Raw genomic sequence first — 20755 nt, 5'->3', positions numbered from 1 at the left:
TGTTTTTTTTTTTTTTTTGGAGAGGTTTTGCTATAGGGCACGTGCACTCACCAGAAAGACAGAGACAGAGAGATAGAAAGTGAAAAATAATCACCCCCCTCCAGGGAGGATGGCCACACCGCAATCCCTTCTGCTCCATTTTCCTCTTGGGATCTTGGGCATGCACACATATGCACCCAGCCTGAGTTTAAGCCACCGGGTCCAGGACTCGAACCCTGGTCGACTACATGGGAGTCCAGTGACATAGCCATTATTCTAACTACTGGTCCCTAAAATGTCTTGATTATGCTAACTCTGCCATGTACTTTTCTATAGACTTCCCATGTACTAATTAATTTAATCCTCATAACAATATAAAGCATGTCTTATTTTTATCCCCATTTATAAGTGATGAAGCTAAGGAACAGAGAGATTTAAGTGACTTAGTGAAGACGACAGACTAATAAGTGGAAAAGCAAAATACAGGGAGTGGGATTTCATCTCACAGTCAGTGCCCCATACTTGATGTACTGCCCTCCAAGTCTGTCCAGACAAAACTGATCTTTTATTTAGCGTATTTTCAGAGGTGGCCAGAGAGAAAGTACAACCATAACATCATTTTCATGTCCCCATCCAGATCTTATGTGCTGGTAACAAAACAATGATGATTGCTTGGTGATTTTTCAATTTCAAGATAGAAAGGTATTAACCTTAGTTAAGTAATATGCATTACTACTTGTATAAACTTCATGCTATAGTTTGAATATGTCCTCCCACAAAATCATACCCTGAGCCATTGTTACTGGATTAGAAGGGTAAACACTTGATCTAATTATTCTGTTGATGGAAGAGACTAGGATTAAAGTCACTGGGGTAGGGTCCCAGTGATTGAGTTGTTTATTTAACAGAAAATCTTTAATTTTATCAAAAGGAAAAATGAGATACAGTCTGGTACTTTAGATGACTCATTCCACATATATAACATGACAGAGGCCATAATTCAGAAATTTATCCAGTGAACACATTTTTATCAAGTACCTACTACGTAACTAGACACTGATCCCAGTGCTGATGACACAGCAGAAGATAAAACAGATAAAAATTCCTGCCCATACGGAGCTTCTAAAACTTATATTCTAGTAATATTAAGATAGGAAAACTAATCCTGGAAAAATATTGGTCAATTTATGAGACAGAGAACAATTCCTCTGAAGAGTATCAAAAGAGATTCCTTATTGCTTAAGTCAGAAACAATGAAGTCCCTAGGGGTGGGGGAATCACCCCCAAAGACAGGGTCCTGCTGAGCTCCCTGACCCATGCTTAAGCATGGCTCATTGTCTCTCCCTTCTGCAGTCTTAGGACTGGGAGGTTGACACACAGGGCTCTGCAGGAGGATACACAGGACATGGAAAAAGTCTATCCCCAAGTCAATGGTATTTCCAACCACAGAATAAAGTAAAGTTTCCAGTACATATTTGTTTCAAGAGTCAAGACAAATGTGAAAGAGTCTCTCAAATATGAAACTCAATAAAGAGGAAGCTATATAATTTGCAGATAAAAATATCAAATTATGAAACTAAAATGTAAAATATTACAGCATAATAGTTTAAGATATTAAAATATGAATGTATAAAAGCTTTATGCTTAGGAAAACATTTCATCCTGAGTCAAAAATATCATAAAATAAAAATTTATTGCAAGGTAATTTGGCAGTTTAAAATGTAGGTAATTTGATTTTAAATTTCCAGTGATTGAGTTCTGGTAGGTTTACAAGGAGAGAAGAAAGACACCAGAAACTCATGAACAGGTGCTTTGTTCTGGTTTTGCCCTTATGATATGGCCTGTGGACCTTGGACTTTCCAAGATGAGCTGAATAAATCTCTATTTTTATAAATCACAGTCTCAGGTATAGCAACACAACAGCGAACTGAGACTCTAGAGAAGATTTAGAGGGTGTTGTAAGCCTCAACCTCATAGGAATTCAAAGGATGTCAGATCAAATGGAAGAGAGAAAATTATCAAAGGTAAAATTTAAGAGAATCTCCAAGAACCAAAGAAAAGGAGTCTTCTGATTAAACATACGTGCTGAATGTCCATCACAAGAACTAAAAAAGATTCACACCAACAACATTAGAAATAAAAAGATACTGAAATATTATGTAAGAGGAAAAATGATGTCACATCAATGAATGAGGAGTTGGAATAGTATTGGGCTTCTCCATAGCAATATTGGAAGCCAGAGACTAACATACAAACAAAAAAGTCTTTAAAATATTGAGAAAAAATGTATATTAAATTTCTAACCCAAATGATAATATAAGACACAATAAAAAAAAACAACTTACCAATAACCCTATCTCCAGAAGGTGTTACAGAGTATCTTTTGCTGCAATGGTGGTGTAAACCAAGAAAGAAGACAAAAGAATGATGGCAGAAAGTCCAAGTACAGCCGCTATATAGCAAGGCTAGAGAGGAACCAGCTCTTGTTTGCTCAAGGAAGACAAGACTACAGAATAGAAAGAAGGAACAGAAGAAGTCTTCCACAGAATAAATGCAAAAAGTGTGTAGAAATGTACATTATGAAAAAACTATGCATGATTTCACATTTTTATACCAAAAATAAACTTGTACTTGAATTCCATCTTTCCATAAACCTTTTTCATTTATTTATTTTTATACTTTCCCACAAACATTTACTTTATGTATCAAAAAAAATTTTGCTCAAAAAATTTTTTTGCTCATAGGCCATAGTTTTTGACAGTTCATAAACAACTTTCACAATGTCAAAATACTGAATTTTAAAGATAATGTTCAAAATATTTCTTATAATTTTGTATAATATTGTTTGTGACTCCATAACAACAGAAACAGTATGGTTTTAAATATTTTTGAGAAAATATTTACATGTCAACTACTCAAATTGTTGAAAAGCAAATGCCCAGCACACTAGTCACACATAAACCTTCTCAGTTCAGCCCTACCTTCCAAGTATTCTGTGATCTACCATCTGTTAGCAAAGATCAGTCTCTTTTCCTTCCTTCAAAGTCTTTCTCAAGATAATCCTCTGGTGTGGTTGCTCTTTTGTAATCTCTACTGATTACAATGCTCAGCTGAAAAAGTCCAGGTTATTATCTGTTATAAATTATTTCATATATCCTCTCTAATCCTCTCTGCCAGGCAGTACTATTTATGGTACCAGGCCATCTTTCTAAGAGCTTCTGTTGGCTTACTTGAGATCTACCTTAGTTCCATAGTTTTCTGACTAATCTTCAGATATGACATTGCAGGCAAAGCCCTGTCCAATAATGAGTATTTCCACTTTCTGGTTCAAAGCAACAAGCATTATTAAACTTATGCAAATAACCCTTTTGCCACAAATAAGAATACTTCCAAATATTTCCAATTCAAGAGGGGTCAGGAAGGAAGAAAAGCTTATATTTCCATTTAAAGAAACAAATAAGAAAAATATTTTAACAAATTGCTGAACCTATCAACAACTCAAAAGAAAGTAAAATGTTTAAATTGGGGAAACAAAGTATAGTTAAAAAAAATCAGTCATGTTTTACTCAAAAGTCATAAAATTCTATTTCACCAGTTCAGCCTTGTGTTCATACTCCCTTCTGTTGAATAGGCAGTGTTGCTGTGGTCCAATCTTTCCGTTTAAATCCTGGACATTAACATTCAACGTTGTTATTGATATTTCTTGTCCCTAGCATTAAATTGGTTGTTTTCTTAGTTGTCTTTTATTCTCTTATTTCTGTATGTGTCTTTAGTTTTCCTGGTAGAGCACTCCTTTCAGAACTTCTTGCAACTCTGCTACTGGTAAATTCTTTCAGGTCTTGTTTATCTGAGAGTGCTTTTATCCTCTTTCCATATGAGAGATAATCTTGCTGGGTATAGTATTCTTGGTTGAAACTGTTTTTCACTTAATACTTTGAATATATGTTCCCATTCTTTCCTTGCTCACATTGTTTCCGATGAGAGGCCTGATGGGATAACCTTTATAAGTAACCTAATGTTTCTCTCGCCAGTTTTAGTATCTTGTCTTTGTCTATAGATTTGAGCAGTCTGGCTATGATGTGTCTTGGAAAAGATCTTCTTCGGTTGATTCTATTAAGGGTCCTTTGTATTTCTTGGGTCTGGATATTTGAATGCCTCTCTAGATTTGAAAAGTTATCTTCCAAGATTTCATGGACTAGATCATCGATGTCCTTATTAGTTTCCTCACCTTCTGGGATACCAATTATCCAGAAGTTTGGGCGCTTAATGCTGTCTAGTATTTCTTGTATAGTATTCTCATTTTGGGGGGTTATTTTTTCCATTTTTCCCCCCTAAATCAGAGGTTTTGCCTTCAATATCCAAGAGTCGATTTTATGCATGGACTAATCTGTTTTTAATACTTTCAAGGGAGGTTTTGATTTTGTGAAGGACAGCCTTCATCTCGAATAGCTCCATTTGATTCTTGTTTATGGTGTGTATTTCCTTTTTCAGATCATGAAACAACTTCAACACCTCCTGAAGCTCATTGTCTCTATTCTCCTGCATCTTCTGGAGTTCATTATCTCTCAGCTCTTGTGTCTCATTTATTTCTATCACTATAAATATTCTGAAGTCTCTATCAGACATTTTCATGAATTCTACTGTACTGTCTGTAGATAATGAGGGATTTTTTTTTTCCATTAGGTATTTTCCCAGAAAAATCTCTCCACAAACTTTTGAAGTCCCCTCATACTGATAGGCAACTGTCAGCTCTATTGGAGCACAGATGCTTATAGCCATGTGTGTAGAAAACTAGGCTAATGAAAAAAATAAGACTTCTAGCTCTAGGAAAAATAAAATTACACTAAAGAATGTACATCATCATAGAATACCTATTTTACCATCTGACTCAGCACCAAGAAATATTACATCATCATAATAAAAACATTACTACTGATGTCACCAGGTTATCACCTAGGTCCAGATTCCCTTATCCTAAGTTCTGGAATATGAAAAGTGATAAAAAGCAAGAGATTCTTGCAGGTTTATAACAAAATCACTTGATGACAGAACTTGACCTGAACACAATTCTATTTATAATCTAGATTTTGTCTACTTGTTCTCAATATTCATGCCTTATGGCAGAAATATAATGTGTTTCATTATGGGTGTTGCCTCAGATTCCACTGGGGGCATTAAGTAATGCATGGTACATGATTGTATTAGCTTTCTGAAATCCTCTAGGTTCTGAATTCTGAAACACATCTGTCCCCAAGGGTCTAGGTATGAGACCAAGGACCTGCATGGATTTAGTAAGAGGATGTGGCAGAGAGGGTGCATCAGAAAGGAGGTGGCTGCTATGTAGCTAAGTTCTCAAGCAGAGAGAAGTGAGATTTACTATAAAATCATTTCATTACAATGTTGGTATATAATAGAAGGAACAGCAAATAGAATTTACGATGTTGCCTTTGGGGAGCAGATTGAAGGTAGGAAAAAATGTGGCAAATTGGTATTATTTTCAGTTACAAGTGTCTTTATAATTATTTGGTATTTTAAACTATATCTTGTTTTGATAGAAAATAAAAATAATCTAGGAAAAAAACATCTATCCCTCCCCCCTTAGGGACACACAGGTTAGAAAGTCAATGCAAACCATTATTCATTTTTACTTGTCTAGTTAAAGATACACAGCCTGGTGTAAAATTTCATATACACTTCAAATATATGGAGTATTTACAAAATCCCCAGATATCACATCTAAATATTAAGTTTAAGAGGGGCTTAAAAGAGGCACATTAATTAACTATGTATCAAATGTCATCATACACAAGCACCTAAACCATCTGAAAAAAATATCTAGCAATAAAATACATAAAAATTCTTACTGGGGAGGGGACAGCCCACAGCATGAGCTAAGGCAGCTGGATCCTACATGGCCAACTGCACAGTTCAAGTCCCAGACTATGCAGCTCAAGAACCATGCCTGTGTATGCTCAAAATCTTAGCAGGAGGAAGAAATGAGAAAGGATTGTGGCGTGACTAGGATCCATGACGGGTGGATCTCACTTTCCAGGCGCACTTACTCACTTCCCACCCTGCCACATCTCTCTCTTGTGGGTGCATGTGCCCTCTGGCTAAAACTGAAAAAAAAAATTCTCCTTGGGGGCATTCAGGAGCATATTCATGTCATTTTGTTCTCTCACTTTCATCTCTCACAGTTCAGTTTTATCACATTCACACAAGCCTTCCAAGATCATTCTGAGCTGTTTCATAGCCAGATTGCTAGTAAAGTTCTTGATATTAGGTGTACTTTGCCTAGACTTCTTTATTCATTTTTACATGAGTTTCCCCAAACTCCATTTCTCTTATATTGTCAGAGGATTGGTGTGCTCACCAGACAGACAGTGGGAGAGGGAGAAGAAGGAAAAGAGAGAGAGGGAGTGAGCCCTCCATTGGGGCCCACAATCCCTTGTCCTCCATCACTTCTTCCCATCAGGATTTTGGGCATGCACACACAGGCCCAGTGAGTTTTCCAACCTGCAGGAGCTGGGATGTGAACCACAGTCAGCCATGAGTAGGCTAGCTCCCTTAACCACTGCTCTACAGGGCTAGCCCTATACTGCCTATTTCTGAATCCCTAAATTTTGAATAATATAGGAAATTAGAGATGAACTTCAAACTTATGTGCATGTTGGTAAGTATGAGTTGCACTGCTGTTCACTACTTTGTCTTCATTGGCTATCAAAGTAGGGAACCACAACATTGGTAGTTTAAAGTAAATAAAATTAGCATAAAGAATTGACATTCTTGAGACCAGCAGTTGGTGTAATGGCTATGTCGTTGGACTCCCATGTAGTCAACTACAGCTTGAGTCCCGTACCTGGTGACTTAAACTTATGCCAGGTGTGTCTGTGTGTGTGCCCAAGATCCGGAGAGGAGAACGGAGGAGAAGGAATTGCAGCGTGGCCATCCCCTTGGGGGGGGAGTGATTTCTCACTTTTTGTCTCTCTGTCTCCTGTTTCTTTCTGGCAAGTGCACATGTGACCTATAGCAAAAACATCTCAAAAAAAAAAAAAGAACTGACATTTTCACCACAGATGCAACTATTACCTTCTATGCCTTAGTTGTAAAAAACAAATCTTCTGTTGCAAAATGTCCAACTCTCTGGTGGAGTGACAATTAGCATGAGTGCAGAAGTCATCAGTATCATACAGACCTGGGTTCAAATCCCTACTTTGTCACTTAGTAATATATGTTCTTTTCCAAGTTCCTTTCCTCACTGAGTTTTTTTCTGTTTGTAAAATGGGGATCATAATGATGCCTCCTCCTAACCCGAGTCTCAAATACATATCTTTGTCATTTGGGCTGGGTAACTTTTTGCCATTGGAGACTGTCCTGTGTATTGAACAATGTTTAGCAGTATCCCTTCATTCTAGTCACTGCATGTCACTACCCCATCTGTCACTGGCATTGTGATCTGCAGATATCACTAAATGTCTCCTAGGCAAGGGTGCAAATTTTTTTTGAGGATCTCAGAGCTAATTCCTCAAATAAATGGAAAATCTCTATCATTCAGACTCTGTAAGGACTGTGTGAAATAATTCACGCACACTGCTAATCACATGCAGTCACTTATTAAGGAACAAAAAAGGTTGGATTTACTATTATCTCAGCTATACCTAGTGATCATAGAGAAGGAGAGAAATATAATAGGAAAAAATATATGTCAAGAAGAACAAGCAGACTCCAGAGTTTCTCATATTCTGCAAAGCTAATACTTGAAAAGGCTTTAGAGATGATTTATAATACTATACCACTATAGAGATGAGAAAACCCAAGCCAAAAGGTCAAGTATGGTTCAAGTACATTAAGGAAGAAAGTGGCAGAACCAGGACAAAACGCATAACTGACCCGGCCCTCTATACCGTACTGAATGAAGGCAAACTCCTGTATTCTTGTGGCTGAAGGCTAGCTAATTTGCTATAGAAAGGTAAGATGAAAAGAATTAAACAATGGAGTGTAATAGGAATGCTCTTTTTTCCTTTCTGTATAGAATCAAATGTGAGGAAAAGAGGGTAGACAACTGCTATGGAGAAGTTAGCCTGTGTCTAAACCAGGACTTGAAAAACTCACCATTTGATTTCAGCCATTTTTTGGAATAAAGGTAACTCTCCAGCATCCTCTCATTGAACAGCATGTATCCCATTGGTTCAGAAATGATGACATCCACAGCCTCGGGAAGTGAGATTGCTTCAATTTTTCCTGGCAAAACAATGATCTTGTCTGAAAGGTGGTTATTTTTCACTAGCAGCTGAAAAATATAAAATGGGGTATCAGTGCTGTTATTATTTAGAATCTTATGGGTATTGTGTTTTATAAATTAAGGGTTGAGAATGTGATAGGAAGGAGAAAGAAGCAACACATTTGTTTTTAGAAACATTTCTAAAGAAAAATAACATTTTTTCTTAGGGCACAAAAGTTGCATGTTTATTATAGATAATTTAGAAGAAGATAAAGAGATAAGAAATAAAGAACATCGGGACCAGCAGCTGGCATAATGGCTACGTTGCTGGACTCCCATATAGTCGGCCACGGTTCCAGTCCTGGACCAAGCGGCTTAAACTCATGCCGGGCGCATGTGTGTGCATGCCCAAGATCCCGAGAGGAGAACGGAGGAGAAGGGATTGCAGCGTGGCCATCCCCCCGGGGGATGATATCTCACTTTCTGTCTCTCTGTCTCTCTCTGTCTGTCTGGCGAGCGCACAGGCCCTACAGCAAAAAGAAAGAAAGAAAGAAAGAAAGAACATCTATATTCCTACTACATAGAAATTTGTATTAACATTAATATTAATCTTGCAGACTCTTTACACAAACACATACATGTGTATGTATGTGAGTGTGTATGATCTGTGTATGTGTGTGTATATAAATGCACATACATAGGGAGGTTTTTTTTTTTAAGGTTTTTGCCATAGGGTGTCTATGCTTGCTGGAGAGAAACCAAGAGCAGTAGTGACAGGGAAAGTGAGAAATCACCCATGAGGGGGGGTGGCCACACTATAATCCCTCTTTTCCATTCTCCTCCTAAATTTTGGGCACACATGCACATATACCCAGCATGATTTTCAACCTGCTGGGTCTGGGACTTGAACAGTAGTATTCCATGTGAGAGTCCAGTGCCATAACCACCATACAACCTGCTGACCTCTTCGGGATATGTTTATAAAAACTAATGACTTTGGTTTATTTTCCATTATGCTCACTAATCTTTCATTAGAAGTACATTTTTATAGTCATGTATCTATTTTCCTTGATGTCTTATATCATTTTTAAAGGATTATTTAATTTTATCATCATTATTATTGTTTTTAAATTTGCTACAGGGCACATATGCATACCAGAGAGAGAGGGAAAGTGAGAAAGAAAGCCTCCAGGTCTGGGACTCAAACCATCGTAAGTCATGTGGGAGTCCAACGCCTTAACCACCCTCCACCTGCTGGTCCCAGATGTCCTTCATATTCTTCATAAATCTGAACCCCTTTAAAAGAAAAATCTGAAGAAAAAGATATTATATTTTTGTATTTTAAAAAACTGTCAGAAGGCATGCATGCTTACCAGAGAGAGAGATGGGGAAAGAGAAAGCACCCCTAGTGGAGCATGGTCATGCCATAGTTCCTTCTCCACTTCTCCACCCTGTGAAGATTTTAGGCATGCACATACACAACACAAGTTTTTCAAGCTGTCATAGTTGAGATTCAACAATAGTTGCCATGTAGAAGTCAGCTCCCTTAACCACTTGACTATAGGGCCAGCTCTGTTTCTAATGTATTTCTTCTTAATGTCCAATAAAACACAGTGTTCACATTATTACACATATGTCTTTCTACTACCTGATGAAAATATTAATAAATGTCTTATATGCACCAATATAAATATGGAGCACATTTCTTTACAAGCTGTTGCTCCCTGAGACTTGTACATCTTGGTGGGTTTTTTGTTTCATTTTGTTTGTTTAATTGCTATGCATGCATATTTGTCAGAGAGAGACATAGAGAAAGACAGAAAGAGGGAGAGGGAGAGAAAGCATCTCCAATAGGTCATGGCCATGCTGCAAACCCTTCTCCTCTGTCTCCATCATGTTGGGATTTTGGTCACACACGAAGGATGCTTTTCAAGCCACTGCAGCCACTGACGGGCCGGGCTGTGCGGTCTACCTTAACCACTAGGCCACTGGGCCAGCCCTTCCCTGAGACTTTCAGATCTTTGCTCATTGTATTTATACCTGGTCAGAAATTTTCACTTTGTATTTTTGAAGCTTGATCTCTTTCCTCATCCCAACTGCAATGTATTATTTATTTGTCATGACTGAGTTTCATCTTCTAAATTTCTGATCACTTCTTCTAATCTTTCACATCTAATCCTGTCTTCTAAGGTGCCACTCACCAACACATGCCTGGTTCATTTACTAGATGTCCTTTCTATTTAATTTCTTTTTAAAGTCAAGAAATTTCTTATCCAAGGAAAAGCAATAAAGAAAACTGTCTGATTATGTCATCTCCATTGTTAGTATTTATCCATGCACAGAGACTCTTGGAATTCCATTCTATCATCTGCACATGCAGAATCATGCAGCATTCAAATCTTTGAGAGTTCTATGGAGACAAAACTTTAGTCCAGTCAAGGTGACATGGCTTTAATACTCTGTTTTATGATTCTGGAGTCATATGGAAGACTAGAGTTTGGTTCCCAGGTTAAGCAGTCTACATGTATGTGCACACACGCTCATGATCCTGGCTAGGTGGGAAGGTTGTAGGAAGGATCATGTCATGGAACCCTAATTGAAGGTCCTACTCTCTCTCTCTGTTCTCTCTCTCTCTCTCTCTCTCTCACACACACACACATACACACACACCCACACAAACACACATACAAAACAAGTAAACTGAAATAAATTCATTTAAAGGTTAAAGCTTTGGGAGACGAGCAGATAGTGTAATGGCTATGTTGCTGGACTCCCATTTAGTTGATCGTGGAGCAGATAGTGTAATGGCTATGTTGCTGGACTCCCATTTAGTTGATCGTGGAGCAGATAGTGTAATGGCTATGTTGCTGGACTCCCATTTAGTTGATCGTGGAGCAGATAGTGTAATGGCTATGTTGCTGGACTCCCATTTAGTTGATCGTGGAGCAGATAGTGTAATGGCTATGTTGCTGGACTCCCATTTAGTTGATCGTGGTTGGAGTCGCGGACGCAGTAGCTTAAACTCACACCAGGCGCGTGTGTGTTGTCTTCTGGTGAACACACGCACCTTAAAACAAAAACCTCTAAAAAAAAAAAAAGGGTTAAAGCTTTTGTTTTTCTCCATATGTTCTTCCCAGAAGAGTCAATTCACCTCCCCAGGTATCACTCTGGCTCCTTTGTGGATTGCTGTCTGTGCTTTGTCTTTAGTTTTGCTCTCTCACCTGAGTTCCAACAATCAATGGATGCTTCCACCAGTGTGCTTTTTCATCTCCTCAATATCAACATAAAAAGACAAACTGACCTTCTAGAACCCAATCATTTCTCTAAGTTTACCCTTAACAATCTTCATAAAATTTTGTGTTTTCATTATTCTATTCTAGTCACTAATACCACAGTCTTCACTGTTCTAGGATAGTTCATTTCCACAATTAATTCTTATATTTTCTTATTTGTATCTTTTAGATTTGTCTCGTTACCACATTTTGCTTTCTGTCTTAACTCATCTAGTTTTATTACCTTAAAAGCTGGAATTTTAAAATAACATTTATATAATGAAAATAATAATGGCAGTGACTACTTCATAGGTTTACTTGCAAATCAAACAAAATAAAGTATATTAAGAGCTATTAAGTATTGAAATCATCATATTGTTCTTATTAAAAAGCACTTTTCACTATAAAAGAAAAATGCAAATGAGAAAAACATAAAAATAAAAATCATTTGTAGTCTCATCATCCAGATTTAGACAGGATAGATTTCCTAGCAGACGTTTGACTGTATCTCAAACTGCAGTATAATACTTCATAATCTTATTTATTTATTTTCTGGAGAGCTTTTTCCTATAGGGCACATGCACTCACTGGAGAGACAGAAAGAGAGAAAGTGAGAAATCAAGGCCACACCACAATCCCTTCTCCTCCATTCTCCTCCTGGGATTTTGGGCGTGCTTGTACACACGCTTGGCCACATACCTGTGAGTTTAAAGCCACCAGGTCTGGGACTCAGACTGCAGTTGGCCATGTGGGAGTCCAGCAAAGTAAGCATTACGTGCTATCTGCAGGTCCCCATAATCTTATTTTATTGCAATATGGTCTAGATTAGTTTTCTAAAATTTTTTTCTATATCATGGAATGCATATTTAAAAAACAGTAATTTTCACTTGGGTGAAAGAAAAAGTTGCTTACAGCTTGAGACATTTGAGCTGGAGACCATGGCCACAGTAGACACTCAGTAACTGCAAAAGACATTGATACCTGAGTACCTGGTATACAATTGGGAAGTTCTGTTTAGTTATCTTTTCATGGATTGTCCTACAACATAATTTCTATTGGTTGTATTTATAGTATTCCACTGATGTGCCTTGGTTGATTTAACCAATCCTTGTTACTGGCAATTTGAGTTATTTCAAATTTATTAAGATAGTATGCTGACAAATAATGATGTAATTAAATATGATGATACATCTCCCAATATTTTCTTCATAGTGAAGGGGTACAGAACTTTTAAAAATTTCTGATATACACTGCCTCACTGTCTGCCAGAAAGGCGATTCCCTTTCTAAATTTCAGGCTCTTTCTAAATTCTGCTTATGAGGTGTGAATTTGTCCATACAATCCCAGGGTATAAAACTGTTGATAGCCTCATCAATTTGGAACAGAATGCTGACAGGGGAGCTTTTCTGTCTACACGTGGCTGGACATACCAAGATTATGGGATATGCAAGTGTGAGTCAGATCCTCTACACAGAATGTACAGACTACTCCTGGACTCCTGAGCCCTTGAAAGTTTAGAGAGATAAAAAGGGTTCAGATAGAGGGTGTTGTGAGCTATCACAAGGGCAGTTTGGGGCTCCAAGGAAAGAATTTGGGGTCTCATTCTCACTGGTAAAATAAATAAATAAATAAATAAATAAATAAATAAATAAATAAATCACATACCACGTGCTTGAAAACAAGCAACTAAGCCTGCTGGTATGGCATGGCATCTTAGGATTTCATTTGTTTTTGACCAGTGTCCAAGAACATTAAGTCAGGAATCTGGAGATATGAATCCCAGTTCTGCCTTTACCATAAAAAAAAAAAATCAGAACTTAGAAAAGTCATTTAAACCTTCTAAATTTCAATCTCCCTACTTGCAAAATTAGGGCTTAAAACTGGAGTTATTGTAAGGCTCCTTCAGTTGTAACATTTTATCATTAGAAGAAAGCAAACTTTCCCAAAGTATGTTCCAGAAGTCCAAGAACCTCTGAATATAAAGGCTTTATGATCAAATAATTTAGAACTTCTTTATTATATATCCCTCTTATAAACTCAGAACCATTAGCATATCTAAGGCTTTGAGGTAGTCTACAGACAAGAAAACTGTTGGCTTGGTTAAATCAAAGACATCCAACCATTTTGAATACTTTGCAGGGTTTTGTGTGTGTTTTTTTTTTTTTTTTCCCACTGAATATATATTTATCTCCCACAGGTCAATCTTCACAAAACAACAAAAATACTTCTTTGATAATCCAAGTTTTGATTATAATTCTTTGACAAAGATATTTGAAGACAGGATAGACACTCAACCAACAAGAGCTCTAATACACAAGAGTAGCTAACTCTGGATGTAAGATGCACTCTGTTCTCCGAGTCTATCTTTCTTCTTCCCCTCATCTCTGGTTTTCAACATTCACAGCACAGATAATTTTCCTGCTAGTCTGTCATTTCACATGCCATTCTGAAACTGCAACTTAGAGATATGCCTTCCAGGAACAAATGAAATTCAGTGTGTCTCTCCAAGGGCTGGAAAAGTGCCTAGCACAGGAGGTCCCATTAGCCACTACCTTCATTGCCGCGCAGATCTTCCCCATGTCACCTGTCACTTACTCCTTTTCTAAGAGTTAGGTTAGAGACGTATTCTAAACAAAGGCTCTTCTCTTCAGATACCAGCAAGGCACAAGCAAACCCACATCACATCCTTGTTTTGATCCTGTTTCCTCGATACTAAATTGTATTTGCAATGTCTGTGTCAATAATATTGTCACCTGTATCAACTGCTTAAAACATGCACGTGTAGGGGACCAGCAGTTACCGTAATGGCTATGTTGTTGGACTCCCATGTAGTCGACTGTGGTTCGTGTCCCGGACCCGGTGGCTTGAAACTCACACCGGGTACATGTGCGTGCCCAAGATCCCGAGAGGAGAATGAAAGAGAAGGGACTGAGGTGTGGCCATCCCCCCTGGGGGGTGATTTCTTGCTTTCTGTCTCTCTGTCTCTCTCTGTCTCTCTGGTGAGCGAGCACACATTCCCAATAGCCAAAAGAAATAAAAATAAAAATAAAACCTCTCCAGAAAAAACAAACAAACAAAACATGCGTGTGTGTGTGTGTGTGTGTGTGTGTGTATTCACACGCACACACACTTTAGATGATGTCAGCAGCAGAACTCCTCTTTTTAGATACCAGGGTAAGTTCCTAGAAAAATCAGGGTAAAAATTTCACATGGTGGGACCAGCAGTTAGTGTAATGGCTATGTTGCTGGACTCCCACGTAGTCGACCGCAGTTCAAGTCCCGGACCTGTCAGCTTAAACTCACGCCAGGCATGTGTGCGTGCGTGCCCAACATCCTGAGAGGAGAATGGAGGAAAAGGGATTGCAGCGTGACCATTCCCCCAAGGGGTGATTTCTCGCTTTCTGTCTCTCTGTCTCTCTCTGTCTGTCTGGTGAGCGCACGTGCCCTATAGCAAAAACCTCTGAAAAAAAAAATTCACATGGTATGCCACTGTTCTCATCTAATTCTGTTCCCATTTAATTTAGGAGATTTTAAAAAATGAGTTGCATGTGTTAAAGATGTGTTGTTTATTTATCTCTGCTCAGTTTGGAGGTTGAGTTATTCTTAGAGTCTGTGAAATACAAATGGCACTTAATATTTTGTCTGAAAGCAGTGGAAAGAGAGTTTGGGAGGTGAAAGACTGTGTTAGGTTTTGGTCCTCCACTTACCAGGTGTGAGACAGTGACCAATTTTTTGAGGTACACAATTTTTTGAAGTAGACTTCTTTACTTATAAAGTGGCAATAGTAATAGTATCTATTTTTCAGTGTTCTTTCAAGAATTAAATCAAATGGGAAGGTGCAAAGAGATGTATAAGTTAAAGAGGATGTAGGTCAAACAAAAGCAAGATTTAGAGAAAAAATGATAAAGCAATAGAACAGAGCTTAAAAGAAAGATTTTTAGACCCAAGAAACAAATCAAGATACAAAGCAACATAATTACAGAATAATACACAACCATTATCCAGGTGGAAAATATATTCCAGGCAAATTATACGTAGCCATTTTAGAAAACCATTTGGCATTGCCCTGTGCAGTTGAAGATGTACTTATCCTACAATTTAGAAACATTGCCCCCAGAAGTACACATTCCAGGGAAAACTTTGAACATGTGCACTAGATAACATGTGCAAAAATGTTTATAGTGAAATAGTAATAAAACAAAATTAAAAAATAAAAAACAAACTAGAATTTACGATTGACAGGGAAATGAATGAATGGTAGTATATTCATATTATAGACACTATTCAACTATTTATAAAAGGAACTAATGGCCCACATATTAATATCAATATTTTTGCTAGCAGAATTTTTTTTTTTTTGGAGAGATTTTCACTGTAGGGCGTGTGCGCTCGCCAGACAGACAGAGAGAGACATAGAGACAGAAAGCGAGAAATCACCCCCCAGGGGGGATGGTCACGCTGCAGTCCCTTCTCCTCCATTCACCTCTTGGGATCTAGGGCATGCATGCACATGCGCCCGGCGTGAGTTTTTTTAAGCCACCGGGTCCGGGACACGAACCGCGGTCGACTACGTGGGAGTCCAGCGACATAGCCATTACGCCAACTGCTGGTTCCCCTAGCAGAATTTTTTTAAGAGAGATTTTTTTTGCTATAGGGTACATGTGCTCACCGGAGACAGAGACAGAGAGACAGAAAGCAAGAAATCATTTCACAGAGGATATGGCCACACTGCAATCCCTTCTCCTCCATTATCCTCTTGGGATCTGGGCACGGACATACACGTGCCTGGTGTGTTTCAACTCACCAGGTCCATGAACCACAGTTGGCCATGTAGTAGTCCAGGAACATAAACATTACACCATGTGCTGGCCCCACTAACAGAATTTTAAGGAGGAAAAAAGTTGCTAAAGGGAAAAAAAAAGGTAAAATGTATTTGCAAATAAAATGTATTGTTCAGAATATGCTTTTTTTTTTCCCAATGTTTTGCCAGAGATGCGGAGGAGTGAGAAATCACCCCCTAGAAGGGATGCCCAGGATGCAGTCACTTCTCCAGACTCCTCTTGGGATTTTGGGCATGCACACCCATATGCCTAGAGTGATTCTCAAGTCACTGGTCTGGGACTAGAACTGTGGAGTCAGTCATGTGGGATCCAGCACCTTAACTTCCATACCATCTGCTTGCCCTGGGTATATTACATTTAAAAAAAGAACCTGTTACGATAAACATAAAACTCAAGATGTTGGTAAATTTTGGGTGTGAGGGGAGGAGTATGGAATCTTGGGAGGCACATAAGAATTTTTTTAAAGAATTATTTTTAAATTTTATTAATTATCATTATTATTTAATTTGCTGTAGGGCATGTGCACTCACCATGGAGGGACAGAGAGAGAGAGGGAAAGTAAGAAAGCAATCCACCAAGTTCAGGGCTTGAACTGTGGTTGGCCATGTGGGAGTCCAGCACCCCAACCACCATGCCACTTGCCGGCTCTGAGAATTCTAATATATGGTGATATTATCCAAGATTCTTATGTGAGGTTATGGGACTAGGATTTTGTTTATATTTAACTTGTTTTTACATTTATGAATATTTTACAACAGAAAATTTTTAGTTATGCTACTAAAATAAAGTCTTGAGCTAATTATAATGAATGCAGATTAAAAAAAGACAAACATTTCTGCAATCCCAAAAACTAATAGACATGGGGATCAGCAGTTGGCATAATGGCTATGTCACTGGACTCTCATGTAGTCAACCATGGTTCAAGTCCCGGACCCGGTGGCTTAAACCCATGCCAGGCCCATATGTATGTGTGTGCCCAAGATCCCAAGAGGATAATGGAGGAGGAGGGATTGTGGCGTGGCCATCTCCCCTGGGGGGTGATTTCTCGCTTTCTGTCTCTCTGGCGAGCACATGCACCCTATAGCAAAAACATCTCCAAAAAACAAACAAAAAAAAAGAGATAACAAACTAATAGACATGGACTACAGATCAAAACAAAACAGCATAAAGTAATACCTCAGAAGTACAGAAAAATAAAACAGAAAGATCATTCCAAGATATATTAAAAGTTTCATTGAAATAAAAAACTGAGTCTGCCGCTAGAAAAAAATACATAAGTCATATGAAATTTTCATGCAGTAATAGTAACAGGGAAATATTTTCTGAATATTTTTAATTTAAAGAATAAAGAATAAATTCCTTGATCATCCATTCAGAAAAATAAATCACCTAAAAAGTAAAAGAATATCAGTCTAAAATTAGACTATATTCTCATTTATTTTAAGAAGGGAATAAGGCAGTATTCATAATATGTTAAAGTCAAAAACTGTAGCCTAAGGAAGATCAAATCCAGGGAAAGTGTTATTTATATACAGAAATTTTATTTTAAAAAATAATTTATTATTTCTTTTCCAAGAGAAAGAGAGAGAGAAACATAGAGGTGGAAATACCTAACAGAGTCTTCATGCCACAATCCACCCCCCATCTCAGCCAGCCCATATCATGGGAATACTTGTATGTAGAATGCTCAGGGATGTCCCAGGAAAAGAATCCAGGATCTTCCCCATGTGGTCACATAAGTCCTTCTTAAAAAACTGCCTTACCCTACACACACACACACACACACACACACACACACACACATACACATAATTAAGTGATTAATCAAAATAAAGAAACAAGTAACAGAAGTTACATTAAAAGGCTGATAGATGGAAATTAGTTTATTTAGTTATAATACAAACACTAATCAATTGCATGAATGTTGGTTATATTTAGTCATATTTCAATGGGAACTACATTATACTGTGATACTATAAAAATAACATATAATGGGCCAGCAAGTGGCATGGTGGTTAAGGCACTGGACCACCGCATGGCTGACAGCAGTTTGACTCTCAGACCTGGTGGCTTGAAAATCATGCTGGGCACATGTGTGGATATACTCAATATCCTGAGAGAAGAATGGAGGAGAAGAGATTGCGGTGTGGCCAGTCCTCCAGGGGGAAGATTTCTCACATTCTCTCTCTCTGTCTCTGACTCTCTCATAGTGCATACACCCTATGATAAAAACCCAATAAACAAAACAAAACAAAACAAAAAATCATAGGTACCAAAAAAGAAAGGTGAAAGGGGGAGAAGTGAGGCTGTTGATGATTTCATCTCTTCCAGAGAAGAAAATACATTTTTATCATAAGGTAGGAAAAAAATACAATGATTTCAAATTCATCATTTTTTCAAGTTTGCATATTTCTTCTGAGAGAAAGAGACAATACATCTGCCTCCCGAGAGGGTCTCAACCCCATGATCTACCCCAGCTTCAGCCACTCCTGGATCGTGGGCAAGCATGTGCTCCACATACTCATGCAGGGCTCCAGACTTGAACTGAGAACTTTGTCATGTGGGATTGCCTCACAGAGTATTGCATCTGATAGCTATTCCCCTGCCTGGCCCCAAGTTCTTAATGTCTTCCATAACTTTAGAGGGATCTTTAGGAAATAATTTATCTTTTGGTGAAGAAGTATTTATTTTAAATTTAGCAATTTCTCTTATCTCAGTTTCTTTTCCTTCTGTCAAATTCATTAAATTTGGTTTAATTTTATTTTTTTTTACATTCTTTATTTCAATTTCTTTTATACATTCAATCACATATGGCATTTAGCTGGCAAAGTGAATATTCCAACATGTATACATATCTTACCAATCCAGTTGAGAATACTATACACATTATCCTCATTTTTTTAAAGTATCACAGATCCTACATGCTCATTTTCCTAACTGTATTTTTCTCTAGCCATTCTTCTCTCTGAATATTTGCAAGAAAATGTCTAGACCACTCCTCACCCAATATTAGTGATAGTTTTTATGAGTGGTTTAAAATTTTCTTCTTCATTTAGTTTCTGAATTGTTTAATTTCTTTATTATAAGGTACTGTTTTTAAAACAACAGCAAAGTCTTTTTTTTTTTTTAAGAAAAATATTAGTGAAAGAGATCCCACAAAAAATACAGGGAATGATATAAATCAGAAGGAAATCTTAACATGAATGTGCTTTTTGTTTGTTGGTTTGTTTAGAGAGATTTTTGCTATAGTGTGCGTGCCCTCACTGGAGAGACAGAAAGATAGAAAGCGAGAAATCATCCCCGGGGGGAAGGCCTTGCTGCAATCCCTTCTCCTCCACTCTCCCCTTGGGATTCTGGGCATGCATGCACACATTCCTGGTGTGAGTTTCAAGCTGCCAGGTCGAGGACTTGAACCGTGGCTGACTACATGGGAGTCCAGCGATGTAACCATTATGCCACCTGTTGGTCCCTGTGAATGTGCATTTTTAAGAAGCTAGCTAGGGAGGAAAACATGAGAGAACTCTAGAAGGCAGAAAATGAACTCGATAAACAGCATATTATTCTAAACCCTTAAAACAAAACAAAACAACCCTGTAAGGGAGTTTGGGAAAAAATTCAAAATTTTAAAATAATAAATGCCAAGAGTAGAAACTCTCAGGGATATTATCTAGGCCAGTAGGTCCCTCTTCTTCCTTCTTGTGCATATGTAATATGTGAGGCTGATGTCACAGGGTTTTGTCCCGTGGCTAAAGTTCTTAGCACCATTTTTTTGGTGACATGCTTTAGGAAAGATCCTAGGGTAGAATCTGGTACCAGAAAGAGAAACAGAAAAGCTTTGGGCAACTGGATTCCAGCGTCAGGCTGAAGGGAGGAAACTATTAAGCAGTGCTCTCAAAGTTCCATTCCTTATGTTGGTGGTATTGCCATGTGAGGTAGGTAGCCATGCTGCCATGAGCTACACATTTGGGTACTTTATAGAGAAGCTTACTTGTCGACATATCCTCACCATTAAGGCAAGGGCTTTAGTCAGTGCTCCCTTGCATGGAGACCCCTTCTAAGAATGCAGATACACAGTGGCCATCTACACTAAGCCACCTTGTTCCTAATCCATCAACTAAGAACCCATACCGAGGATCTTCAGATACCAGAATAAAATAAATAGCACAAAAGGGAAAGTTAGAGATGGACAGATAAAAATAACTCCAAGGGATATAGAAGATAACTACTTTTTAAAAATTACTAATTTTAGAGAATAGATGAGTTCTCATAGCCATAAAACTAGAATAGTTTGCTATAAAATAAAGACTATGATAACTGGAAAATAATTTAGTTGGTGAATTGTCAAAACTTAGGGCCAAGATAGTGATCTGTAAAGTGAATCTGAAGAAATCTGAGGATGTAGAACAGACACAGAGAGACAGAAATAAAAGAACAGTCAGCAG

At 37.9% G+C, this 20755-nt stretch overlaps 1 protein-coding gene across 1 annotated transcript in view; it reads right to left on the bottom strand.

The window, feature by feature from the left end:
* Positions 1-20755, bottom strand: part of LOC106735293 (histone-arginine methyltransferase CARM1-like) — a 190955-nt gene that overhangs the window by 46743 nt on the left and 123457 nt on the right. The window contains 1 exon segment of the mRNA XM_027773411.1: positions 8092-8269. Within this exon segment, the coding sequence (XP_027629212.1) occupies positions 8092-8269 (178 nt within the window).

Source organism: Tupaia chinensis, unplaced genomic scaffold (genome assembly GCF_000334495.1).
Source record: "Tupaia chinensis unplaced genomic scaffold, TupChi_1.0 Scaffold000354_1, whole genome shotgun sequence".
Taxonomy (NCBI): Eukaryota; Metazoa; Chordata; class Mammalia; order Scandentia; family Tupaiidae; genus Tupaia; species Tupaia belangeri.
Note: the sequence above shows the minus strand (reverse complement) of the source record. Positions and strands in the feature narration are given on the sequence as shown.